This window comes from Atractosteus spatula, chromosome 13 (assembly GCF_055471065.1).
Source record: "Atractosteus spatula isolate fAtrSpa1 chromosome 13, fAtrSpa1.hap1, whole genome shotgun sequence".
Lineage (NCBI taxonomy): Eukaryota > Metazoa > Chordata > Actinopteri > Semionotiformes > Lepisosteidae > Atractosteus > Atractosteus spatula.
In genome coordinates this window covers 17,779,797-17,793,653 of record NC_142718.1, presented here as the reverse complement: position 1 = coordinate 17,793,653, position 13,857 = coordinate 17,779,797, and the positions used below count along the sequence as shown (strand labels likewise).

Sequence of the window (13,857 nt, the reverse complement as noted above, 5' to 3'; positions counted from 1 at the left end):
CCTTTTCTATGTTTATCGTTGCTTAGGATCTTATTTCCAAATGACCCTTTAGTTTAGTTCTAATAATTGTTTCCATAACTCTCCATGGAACAGAAGTACAACTATAATTACGTGGGTCAGTTTACTAATGGTTGGGATGGATGAGCATTAGTAGCAATTTTCCAGTCATAGGGTACAGCCCCTCTCTTGAACAACTGCTATAAGAGACTTATTGTAGATTTCTTCCTTAGTAAACACTTGAGTGAAATATTAATTTAATACATCAGCCATTTTACTTTCAAGGTCTAGAAGTTTCACATTATATCAGATATATTTTGCTTCAATGATCAGTGTGCATTCTCTGTTTTTCTGTTGTAATGCAGAAATAATCTTTTATTAATTTTATACTCCATTGCAATATTTCCCTCTCTTGACTATGCAATTCATTATATTCCTTTTTTTTTTTTACTGGATCATTTTTAACTATTTTTATTGATATTTTATTAACATATTTTTCCTTATTGAAATATAGAACCATTTAGACCGCCGCTTTCTATGTTTTCATTTACTTACTCTTGTGATACATTTGTTCTGTGCTTGAAGAGGAATTTAAGTTGTGGCTATCCATTTTATATACCGTATCTTGTGACCTTCTACTTATCTTAAACTGTTTTATTCCTTCAAAGTCTGATCTATTTTAATTGCAAGCATTTAATATGATGATCACAGGATCCTTAACGTTTGTTTTACCATATTGATGAAACCTGGTCCCATACCCATATAATCTAAAACCAAACTTAAGACAATCAAAAGCCTTCAGCCTGGCTTCCTAGCAAATCAGTGAAATGTGATGAGTTTGCAAAAAGTCAGGATCTTTATCCCTTTTCAGTAACATTGATCTAATCATAGAAATAACAGGAAAACATCCATTGCTGTAGAGTCCTGGAGCTTGTAATTGCTAGGGTGAACTGCCCATTAAATAAGACTGCTTAGATTCATGTATAAGAAATGCACAATAATGTCTAATTAGTGGATTTACTTATTTTTCCTATAATGTTGTTTTTCAATGTCATGACCTTAGAAGAATCAATTTGTATAGAAAAAACAACTTTTCAATTAAGTCATTTGCGAAGATGTAATTAATACAGTTGTGAGGCAATTATAGTATAATGTATCTTTTAAAAAATGACTACATCACATAACATTTCTAGGCGGTTGACTAAACTGTGGTTAAAATGAAGAAATTCCTTCAATTAGCTTGATACTGCATCCAAAAAGTCTCATTTTGCAGTAGAGTTGTATTAAAAATGCTGTAGGGCACTAGGGTGTGTTACAGGGCTCTGAGTGTGAGCATGTTACAGAAGCAACATTACCCACATGAAACTTAGGCAAAGTAGAATTCTCCTGTGGCCGATAACCCAGTCTTTTTGAATTGTAGAATTCATGACTCTTAGCAAGACTCAGTGTTACTTAGTATGTTACAGAAGTACAGTACAGTACTGTAGAATATTTACTGCTCAAAGGCACTCTGTAGGCTCTAAGCCTGTAGGAAACCTTGGGCAGGGATATAGCAGAGCTGCACTAGTCACAAATGCATCAAGTAAAACAAGCCTGCAGAAACTGGCATGGAGAATGATATTGAATGATCATACAGTAGGTAACGTATCTGCAGTACGTAACAGAAAAATGCCTTGGGAAAACAATACTTAGTTTGGGAGATTTGTTTATGTCTATATCTAAAAATTATTTGTTTGAGAGGTGAAGCACTCAGACAAAGTAACACACCTTCTGTAACACACAAAGTAACACACACAAAATAACATACATGTTTTCTCATTAAAGTCAATACCAGAGTGTTCAATCCTTCCGTTATGTTCAGTCTAGTATATGATTCATATTAGCATTAATATAATATCAAAATCAGAGAATTCCAGCAGTGACATAAATAGGAGATTAGAAAAAAACTTTAAAATCTGGAGTAGCATAACTGAAAACAAAAGACAAAATCTGAAAATACTCGTGTAAATTAGTTTAGACTGCATAAGTTACAGGACAACACAAAAGATTTAGGCATGTTAGTCAGATTGGGCAAGGAGAAGGGATGTGATAGGGGCTCCCAGTCGAGGTTCCTATTCTTTTTTTGTGTAGCAGGTTGGCGGTATGTTAAACAGCAAGGTTAAGGACAACTTAATAATTTTATATTTTTATTTATTCATTATAAATATACATTAATACACCTTTGGCATTGCATTTTGTTTCTGTCTAACGCTCCATCATGACTTGGATCCATAATACCAATGCCCCCTCTTAGAGTACAGACAGCACATTTCCAAACAGTTCTCCCCAGTGTTTTTACTCTTATCCTTCCTAATCAAACATCTGAAAGAAAAAAAGAAACATTTAAACAAATAAGGCATCACAGTAGGTGAAAAATACATTTATATGCATCAAAGATAAGTCCTTAATATTGCAGCTCCCAGTAGCTGCTGCACCACGGAAATCGGATGACTCCATCCACCAAGCCAAAAGACAAAAGTGTGGCACAAAAAAATAAAAGTAAGAAAACTGAAATAAAGATCTGACCTGGCTCTGGCTCTGACTGGCTATTTTTTTTCTTTAGTTTTCTACTTTAACCAAGTTGGCAAGATCTTGTCAGGTCTTATGAACTCCTACTGTCCACTAGAAAGAAAGACATTAAGCAATGAAAGGTCCAGGAGAAAGTACTGGATGCCTGGCTCCTTGAGAATCACTGGACTGTGATTTGGATAAATATATAGAACATGGACAGATTGCCAGGTTTCTTTAAAATACCTTTCTTTCCTGTTCCCATTAGTTGGAATGTAATTCAATTCTAATTCAACCTATGCAGCACATGTTTTATCATAATTTCAGGGATTATCTTGTTTCTCATTGGCCATCGAAACAGTATGTGACAGTGGCTTTATGTATAGTATATTCAAGAACCCTCCTTGATTAACAAAAGCAACCATTCAGTATTAGGTTTGAAAATTCCAACAAGAAGGTGGGTCCAGATACTGACTCGATGGGCCATGGTGCAGAATGTACTTTGTGTTTCCCCAACCCAGAAATGAATAGAATAAAAAAGCCAGGCCACCCACCTACCAGCTGCAAATTTCATACATCTATCTAAATGCCAGAGGTTTTTGCCATGGAAAGTCACCAAGAAACTGATAAGTCACTTTAAGTGGGATGCATAACACTTCCTACAGTGCACAAGTTTGCCAGACAAATTTTCTGAAGAATGAGTTTGAACAACATTTCTTTCATATTTAAAGTCAAAGTCAATTTATTGCTAAACCAACCCTTTGAAAAAGACAGTTACAAGAAGAGAAAGAAAAAACCTTAAATAATATAATGTGTATCATATACAAAATACAATATTATGCTACATTGCTACATATACAGTAGAATAAAAAACCCAATAATACTATTTATTATATATATATAATATATTTACTATTTATTATAGTTTTTATCAATAAATACTATAATAAATATTTTTATAATGCTGTTGAGTTAAGAGACCGAATAACCTCAGGGTAGATGCTCTTCCAGAACAGATTTGAAACATCTTACGACACCCCACACTTTTTGAGTTGCCTGAGAAAACAGAGTCTCTGATGGGCTTTCTTCATTATCTGGTGTACATTAGTCTCCCATTTCAAGGTAGAGGAGATTGTTTGCCAAGAAACTCAAGTATCTACCCTCTCCACTATCCATCAATCACAAGAGGTTACAGTTCATTCTTGTCACTTCTGAAATCAAAGATGACTTATTTGGTTGAGCAGGAGATAGTTCTGACTGCTCCAGCTTACTTACACTGTGACCTCCTTCCTGTACAGAGGATTTTGTGTTATTAGCCCTACCAGAGGAGTCACAGATGATAATGGGGGTAGGGAAAGAGTAAGGTTCTAGAGGTATGTTAAGTGCTGTACTTCAGATCTACCATACAAATTATTCAGTTCACTTGTCTCTTCTTAATAAATTATTAATTATAGTAAATTTATCAGTTTGTTTTAGCTTTTACAAAAAACTTGTGCAGATTTAAAAATGTGATATTTTATTCATGAAATCATACCCAATGCTTGTCAGTGACAGAGTTTGATACAATATACACTGACCTAGAAGTCTACATGAAAAGTTTGACAGTAATATATCATTCATTATTCTGTTTAAACACTAATTAAGACAAAGAAGAGGTTTGCTTTTAATGAAGGATCTTTATACAGTACAGTAAGTAACTCACCTGGCTGAGGAAAACGTCAACCTATCTGTAAGGTAGTGGCTGTGAATCTCCACCCTTAATGAATTAAATATGGTGATGTTGAAACTGACTTTGAAGAATGAAGTGGCAATTCACTGTCAATTTGGAGAAGAGTAATGGGTTGGATGGGGTGGCTGTCTGAGATGAGTATAATTGATAGTAGGGATAAGGAGGTTTAGAAAGACTGCAGAGACTGATTAGAAGTAATTAATTGGTTTGGAGTGAGATGCTGCAGAGGAGATACTAGAATATGACTTTTGAAAAGTTGTACAACCTGAATTTCTGAAAAGTGTGCTCCTGCACAGAAGAATTTTAATGGTTTACAGATAGAAACCCAGGTGTGATGTTTGGGAAGGTTCACAATAGGTTCACAATATTCAAAGATTTAAAGTACTTTGGGAAACCCTTATTTCTAATGTGCACAATGAATATACAATTGAATGAGTGATGGCAGAATTTGACCTTAAGTGGATCAGAGCCAGAAGAACTATTTTTCTCTGAATGACACTAAGGACTTTGGACAGTGTGGGTCCAGTGAAAAGAGGGAGGTCTTTGGGGGACAGAAGGCAGCAATTATAGAAATGTTATGCCATTCCTTTGCTCTGGGAGCAGGAGTCACAGTGTTAATTTCCCCTGTGCTGTTGGCTTCTAGGTTAACATAGTGATGTAGATATACATTGGAAGAAGCAAGGTCAAGTAGAAAAATAATGGTGAACTCTGAGAGATGGTACATTAATTGACTGAGGTATAGGAGGTCAAGTTGAATAAGAGAGAAAGGAAGTGTTGATAATTGTTTTAATGCAGACAAATGTGGCTTGTGGCAAGCAGGTGTGGAAAGGTTAGAATTAAGGATGATCCCTAGTGACTCAAAGGAAAGGAAAGGTTTTCTCCAGTCTGAAGAAACTCAGCCATCTGGAAAAATTGAAAGAGTCCTAGTGGGAGGAGTATCAGTCAGAGAAAGTCCGAGACATGAAGGAAGGTCCAGTAGAGCTCTTCTGAGAGGTTATTGGATGCGACAGTTGCAAACGAGACAGAATTTGAAATAATACTTACCTTACCAGTACACTCTATAAGGTGTAAGAACAATTGACAAAAAAGTTAAGAAAATTATTAATGATGAGTTAATCATTTCAAATCAGGCTGGAGTTATTGGTTTCTTTCGAGCAGGTAAAAGAAGAAGCAGGCATACTGTAGTTTTCTGGTGACAACAAATCAAGGATAGTAGTATGCATGAACAAAATGTTCTTACAGTGTTCTTTCTCATTTCTGGCAGAATGAGGTCAGGAAAGAAAGGACTCCTAGTGGTGGAATGGCAGGTGGTGTGAGACAAAAGATACTGTAGGCATAGAGTGTTGGGCAAAAGTTGGCCCTGGAGGAGAAGGTGTGCTTAAGCTCTGAGGAGGAACGGTGTTATCAGGACAGGATGAGGAATAAGGGAAGGCAGCATGGAGAATGGTATCATGGCAGCTCCAGAAAGCAGGTTGTTTTCATAGCATAAAACAATCAGAGTGGAAAGGCTTTCTATGGAAAAAATTGCACTTGGAGATGAGACAGATCTGAAGACAGGTTTAACTACTAGAAGAGTTGATGTGTGAAACATTTATGTCATAAGTATTGTATGTCTGACCAAAAAAGTGCACTTTTGCTCACCATCTGGGAACAAAAAAAGCTTCAGTGGTTTCTAACCTGGAAAGACACAGCAGATAAATATTGAATTCATCTATACAGTGGATCTACGACGCTATAATCTGGAAGATCACTAGTCATAACATCTCTCTAAGATCAATACATCATTATCCAAGCCTGGGCAGGAGGTTCTAGATTCTATTGAACTCCAAACTGTAGGTGCTACATTAATCACTTCCTGAGACATCACCTTCTGCCCTTCCTTTGGGTTAATCAAATATGACAACATTCCAGCATGACAATATATTTCCTCATGCTGCTTGAAACACAAGCTATATTTTCCAGATGAGACCCCTTCAAAATTTGTAGGATGAGTTGGAATAATATGTTGTATTATCTAGGATAGAGAGCAGAGAAAAGGCACATGCTCGTTCAGACTTGATGAGATAAATGGGACAGAATTCTGTAAGACTGCATCTGCAACCTGGTGCAAAGTATTCATCAGAGACTTACAGCTTGAATTACTTCCAATGGTGGCTTCACACTAATCACGTGATTTTCACTGTACCCCTGTTGATATTAAGTATTATTCAACAATGAGACCCCCTCTGTAAAATATGTGTACTTTTTAATTGGAGATGTGATGTCATTCTGAAAGGCAGAAACTCTTAATATATTTAACTCAAAAGGCTTCTAATTGTGGCATAGAAGAAGAAAAAATCTTACTTGTCAGAAACTAATTCTAAGCCATCCTTTTTGTCATCTTGCTGAATGTTTTCTCAGAGTTCAGACTTTATCTTGACTGGTGTCAGCTTTAAACTAATGTAGCAAAATTATGCAATAAGAATTATAATTAAATTTGCAAATCTATATCCATTAGTTGCCACAGAAGATGTGGTATTTAAAAAAATCTACAATTTCTAAATAGAACATTGTTTGTTCAGAGTTACTTAGTGGGTACTAATCTCTTTAAAGGATGAAAAAATGAATGCAAAATGATCCACTGGTTCTGGAAAGTAGGTTTCTCCAGTCCGGGATTTCTTTACCCTGTCAATTAAACATGAACAGCAGCTCTCGCAGTTTCAAATATACAAAGACAGGGGTCAGCACAGAAGTCAAGACAGAGCCCTTAGTCATCTCTTCAGCTCCTTCCTGTTGTAATCAAACAAGCTAAAGGGCTGTTTATGCACTCAGGTATAATGCATTAATTAACCAATCAGACTGAGGTGCTGTCAATGATTCTACTCTTCGGATGACAAATGCTAACATGAGACAGAAAACCCTTTCACAAAACAAGAGCTAAAACCACCATAAAACATTTACATTCAGAGCACGGATGTGCAAAACGTGACTTAGACTCAATACTTGTTTGCTCAATCAGGAAGCTTCTTATTGATCTCTTCATTTTATTAAATGGGATGTTTTTGCAACAGCAACATGGAGAATCACTCCATAAATCATTTCCACTGTTGAGCAAATTAATGATTTCATTTTCAGCTAAATTGCATAACCATCTTTTAAATAACACAGACAAGAGTCGAGTTATTGTTATCAGAGCGACTTGTAGTGGAAAGATGGGTGTGCGTTGTCCATCTGTGGACATCTGCACATGCCTGTTAATTGGGATTTTTAATTTAAAAAGTCATGAATGTTAAGACAAAAAATATGTGATTTACTGTACTACCCTTTTCAATAACTGTCATTCCCCCAAGCATGAATACCAAACTTTCAACAATGTTGAACATATCCAGAATTACACAAATTCATAAATAAGGATTGCTACATATGGTAGTATGTAAACTATGCCAAATATCATGATAAATACGAAGAAAGAATAAGCTGTATAGATTTTTCTTCTCATTATACGGTGTGGTACTTAACTAAATCAAAATATATTGGGCTCAATTTTTCCTTTTTGGTTAACAGTGAGTTCTGTAGATCAGACAAACCCCTTATCAATTTGCAATTGGATGAATTATGGTGAGTTCTTACATTGCCTGGTATTCACTAGTTTGGCTGAGGAAACAGTTAGAAAAGGTATTCTGTGCCAGCATTCTCAGAAAATGCAGATCAGGTAGCGAAATGAGGATTTCTTCTACAAAATACATTTAGGGGAAATTGATGTAGAACAGACTGTCCATGTCCAGGTTGAAATTTATTTGGGACACCAAAGTTAAAACCCCTACTCTTATGAACATTGCCTAATGATAAGGTAGTAAGTTTAACATTTCGTCCGAAGGACAGTGCCTCCTGCAAACCATTGTTGACATACTGGGGAAATGGTTTGAAAAATCTGTTCCAGAGTGACAAGTTCCCCCATGTTTCACTGCTGTTTCACACACACTTCTTACAGTAACAACCTGGTTTTCCTTTTTCCTTTGCTGATGTCATTATGTGTGGGGGGTATTTCTAAGGGTGCAGCAATGTGTGTACTTTAGTTTATCATTGTTTGTGAGTGCCAGGGACTTGAATGTAGGGTTTTGTTGTTTGTAGGGTGATCAGGAGGTTGTCTGTGGTATCAATGTTTTAACTTGTGTATGCTTTGCATGACGTGGTATGGTTGGCATTTGGTTAGCATTGCTGCCTCATTGCACTTGGGCCCTGGGTTCAATTATGGATCTGAGGTGCTATCTGTGTATGGGCTTGTATGTTCTCCCCATGTTTGCGTGGGTTTCTTCCAAGTCTTTCAGTCCAAGGACATACTGGTAGGTTAATTGGTTTCTGGGAAAACTGGTCCTGGTGTGAGTGTGTGTGTGTTTGTGTCTGTGTGTGCCCCATGATGGACTGGTGTGCCATCCAGGCTGTACCCTGTTCTGTGCCCTTTGCTTGCTAAGCTACTGTAGATTCTGGCTCTCCTGGAACCCTGAATTGGATGAAGTGGTTAGAAAATGAATGGATGTTTGTGTGTGTGTTTAGAGTTCAAGTAATGGCAGTAATGTGGTTCTTGTTAAACATAGGAGAAAGTGCAAGTCTGATTAAGCATCTGTCGAAAAAAAAGAGATTTATTGAGTGTTGTCTGTGAAGGCAACAGACTGCACTGTCATTAAATCCACACTTTGCAGGGATTAAATTGTCACCACATAGTGATTAGGAAAATGACTGGCTAGTTCACTATATCATCGTTCAGGAAAGAGAAAACATGGTTCTGAGTATTGATGCAGTATATCCTAGGAGACATGTAAACAGTAAACAGTAACATGCAATTTATGAAACAGCCCATTTGGAGTAGTGTGTGGGAAGATAAATGCACATTCCAATATGATTCCATAATTTCATAAAGATAATACCGATATTATTCACTTAGGTTAAAGCATGAGTAGAATGTAATTCAGCAGGCAATGACATATCATTAGAAACTTTCAAACAGTGAAGCAGTAGTCACTTGATATTCAGTTTTTATTTTACTTACTGTACAGGTATACAGTATTCTGCATAACCCTTTAGATTATATTATCTGTAAATCATTAAGGTATTTTAACAGTATTTGATTGTCATAAGTTTCATGTTACAAAATATTTACTATCTGTTTAGAATTTTCTGGGTATATGTATTCTGTTTTTAAATTTGAATTCACATGATAAAATCTCTGTCAACCTTTAGTTGTTATGCCTTCACACATTGACTAGATTTCTTTGAAGTATTCTGGAATTAATTCATCATTCTAGCTCACTGTAAATATAGCGAATCTTCTCCATAAAGCCCCTATGAAGACTACTCATCTCTCCAACGCTTTACAAGCTACACATTCCCAATTTGCACACCTAACACTTGTCAAAGTCTTCTGGTACTCCAAGAATGTCCACAAATCTCTATACACTGAGTGACTCCTTATTATGCAATGTTTCCAACATAATCCTTTACAGCAGCTTTAAAATGCAACTGCTCAGCGCAAGATCTAGGAATATTTGGAGACTGTTAAAGAGGTTTTTATATCTGACCCTAGTCTAAATAAATGTATATCCTACAGTAGTAGTCTGGTAAACTTTATACTTTCTCTTACTCTTAGGATAAAACAAAGATTTTTTTCTACAATAACTACTGTCTCCAGCCATGGATCTGAGCATTGATTCATCATCTCCCACCTCTTAAGTATTTCTTCATGAGGCAACATGAAATTGTTTATTTCTTAGAATTCTGACTATCTAGTTAAACACAATGGTTTCCAGAGTTTGATATGGGTAATGGTAGGGGTAAGAAATGCAACAAAAAGAAAAGTCTGATGTCATAAGCTAGTCTTTTAACTACACAGAAAGCCTGTTCATGAAAATGTTGTTTTTCCTACCTCCTGATATTACAATTACCACATGAGTCTATAAGCAAAATCAAAAACAACAATAACTCCTTGTAATAAATTATTTCAAATTAAAGGGGCGTCATGATTAAGATATTATTGCAATGTATTTGAACATAAAAAATTCCAACTTGAAGTACGTTATGTAAGTCCTTTCCATACACCATGTTCCTAGCTGTTACTCCATCTGTTAATTTTATTTGCCTTGGGGCAACCTGGTTGTGAAAGGTGCTATATAAAAATAAATTGAATTGAATTTAACTCCCCTGTACAAATAATTACATAATAAAAGAGTTGTTGATAGGACTTGAAATTGAATGAATCCAGGTGACATCTGAAAGATTTTGTGAGGTAAATGTTGAAAAGGTTCTGATCTTAACATAATTGCAGATGGTGGCTAGTTACAAAGGCATATCTGCAAACATGCTGACTTGGAGGACGCTTGACAAAAATAATGAGAAAGATCATGGGCATGTTTTCATTTTCATTTTCAATTTTCCAGCTTTCTGATTTTCAGTGGTAGAAATCAATATGCAATTTTTAGATGGTAATGAGGTTACCAAGGAAAATCTCGTTGTGAATATTTAAACTTTTGACATTAGTGGCCTGATCACATCAGACCAGCACACACTAATGATTTTATTTTTTGTTTTGATTTTATTTCATAAGCTTTGTTGTATTGTGTTGTAGTGTATTGTTGTAAGTAAACTTATTATAGTTCTTGCATATTACAGAAATTTGTTTTTATTTGGTTTATGTTTTATTACTTTAACATAAAAGTTTTGCATCAAAACCTGGAAAAAAAACTAGAAGTGAAGAAAGATCGATTTAGAGCAAGTAATAAATTGTTGTGTGGTATCACAAATAATAAATGATTCAACTGTCAGCCATTCGTCAAGGTCCCTGCTATTAATACTTGCCTAGACCAGTCAGGAACTGAATACACATGTTTAAAATGTAAACCCAGCTTCCATCATATTAATTTTTTAGTTTGCCGAATGGAAAGCTTTATCATTCCAATATACCTTCCTTGCTGTTCCATTAATTGATTGGATAGCGACAAAGGAAGGAAACAGCCGCCTGTGATCTCATTCTCCAAAAAACACACAGGTGCCACTATATATTTTTAAAGCGAGCTGCACTACAAAATGTTGATGTCATTTATTTTAAATGAGCTTATACTCTTTAAGAATTTTGAATTTACTAATATCACAATGCTTGATCTTTGACATGAAATACCTATATTAAGTTGTTTCTGGACTGCAATGTTCTTATTGGCATTCAAGTTGGTAGTAATGAGCAATAAGCTCAATATATTTCAAGAAGGGCTGTAGTTTTCAGTTATCTTCGGTAATAAGACCATGAGGGCAGCTCACAACACAATAGTGAGGAGCAGCTATTATTCAAGGGGGTAGCTATGCTCAATTCATTAGGACAGTCTTCAATCACAGCTACATATGATAATGAAAGCAGAGGGAAAAGATAAGGGAGTGTACTGTATGTTTGGAAACCCAAGAGAGCACAGGGGGTTCCTCTGTCCAGTCCATTCTTGACAATACTAAGCAAATTATATGCAGCTCTGCATGTATAAAAATAATTTGTATTGTCACAATCAGTAAACTTACTATAGTTCTTGCATATTACAGAAATCATGGTACTGATACCATTATAATTCGGTTAATGAATATACCAGTCTGTGTCATGTTTCCTTGCTGTTTTTTTCCTCAGCTCTTATCATCCATGAAGGTCCCTCAGTGTACCGCATATTCAATCGCTGGCAGGCTGTCAACCAGCAGTGGAAGGTGCTGAACTATGACAAGATGAAGGACAGTGAGGACCAAAAGACTGGGACCAGCACAAGGACCCTGTCACTGCCCACACAAGGGAGTAGCCAAGCTGTGGCTGCTTCCACATCTACTTCCTCTGTAAATACTGGTGCCACTGCTGCCCCCATCACCTCTGCAACCCCTACGGCAACTGCCACCATGACAATGGGGCTAACGCATGGTTCTTCTCAAGGCAATGGGCCATCCCTGTCTGACCACCACTGTGCATACTCTATCCTGCACCTCCTCAGCCACCTCAGGCAGCAGGAGCCCAGGGGCCAGCCCAGCAACAGCAATCGGGAGCTGGTGATGCGAGTAACTACAGTCTGAGGATTCTGTTTTTCCATTGAGGCCTTATAATACATGGGAGAGAGAAGGGCGCCCAGGATAAAGTTCTCTTTTCCCTGCTTTGAGAAATAAAAAGAGGAAGGCTAAATTAGAGGAGGGAACACAACAACATGGCAAAATGGGAGATGAAGAATTTTTGGCTTCAGTGAAATAAAAATGAAGATCTGAGGAGTACTGAATTGTTGTGTCTGAGTGGCTTGGCTATAGCTTTACACATTTTTGTGCCAAGGTTGTATGAAAATCTGAATGACCTCCGATGGTAATTGTCCATTGAATAAGGTCACTTTAAAATGGTTCAGGGATTCAAATAATTCAGGTGGAACTGTAGCTTTAGTGGCAGTTTGTATAGCTGTTCTAAAATGTAGTGTCTTTCTATGGTTCTCCTATCGTGCTGTGTGTTCAAAAAGACTGCTGTCCTTTTGTGTTCCAAGGCTACCCATTATTTCATACTGTATGAAGATCCAAGACACTGATTTTGTTCTAGTCTCAAAGCACAAAAACTGTCTTAAAGATGTTGGCCTTTCTTTTGCAATTTACAAAACAATTCAAAGTCTCTGAAAATACATGTAGCAAATACTTTGTATTAAACGTGCATTAAGAAAGTGCTTTTCCTAAGAGCATATTGATTTAACCTACTTTAACACAATGAAAAAGAAAAGCATATTTGGGATCTGTACTCAAAACTCAGTATACAATGTCCTGATGGGCCATCATCAGTGTTAACTGTTCAGTTATATTTCAGATATACTGCAGTAAATCCTCAGATACATAAATGGTAGTTCTAGACAGACTGCAGTTTCACTGTGCCTGAAGCCTGCACTTCGTTACCATTTGACATACAGTAGCTAGAACAATGGGGAACAGGTTCACATTTCTGTACTTGTGGAATTGTTTTTTCTTTGAACATTTTAAAATAGTTTCAATTAGACCTTCATGACTAAATTTTAGTCTCCATTAATATTGCAGCCTTCACAAATAACTTTTTTTCCTTGCTAGGACTAGCAGTTGTTATGGAGTTTGTGACCATAAAAGTTGACATTTGCCTAGTTATGCCCAAAACAACTTCCTTGCCAAATTGAAAACATATAAAAAACTAGATATGTACCGCAGCTCTATGAATACTTATGCTGAATGCAACTGGAGTTAAATTAGCTAATGAGCAATTAAATAAATTTATGAGCAGATGTCAGATGAACACAGGTAACAATAATAGTTCACATATAGATCATATATTATAGATCTCTACTGAATGAGAAGATGGTAACCAATACTTTACTTTTTAACATTAATGACATTTCTGAAGAATCATATGTAATTTAATTCTCCTGTCAAAATTTTCTTTTGCTCATAAAGCACAAAATGCACAAATCATCTAGAAATATCTCATCTCTTTTTTCCAACAGCAGCAGCAGACCAGAATTTTTTTAATCTCACAATTTCCTGACTTACTTATAGTCATTGATGCACACACTCTAAGTGAAATCCAGTACTTTTTATAGCTC

General features: G+C 36.2%; 1 protein-coding gene across 2 annotated transcripts in view; it reads left to right on the top strand.

Moving 5' to 3' along the window:
• The window catches only part of LOC148821817 (E3 ubiquitin-protein ligase MARCHF4-like), a 36,418-nt gene extending 23,405 nt beyond the window's left edge, over positions 1-13,013 (top strand). For both annotated transcript variants that reach the window (XM_088930708.1, XM_088930707.1), the window contains one exon: positions 11,910-13,013. In XM_088930708.1, coding sequence (XP_088786834.1) covers positions 11,910-12,337 — 428 coding nt within the window. In that variant the 3' untranslated portion in view covers positions 12,338-13,013. The remainder of the gene's footprint in view (positions 1-11,909) is intronic.
• Positions 13,014-13,857: the final 844 nt, after the last annotated feature.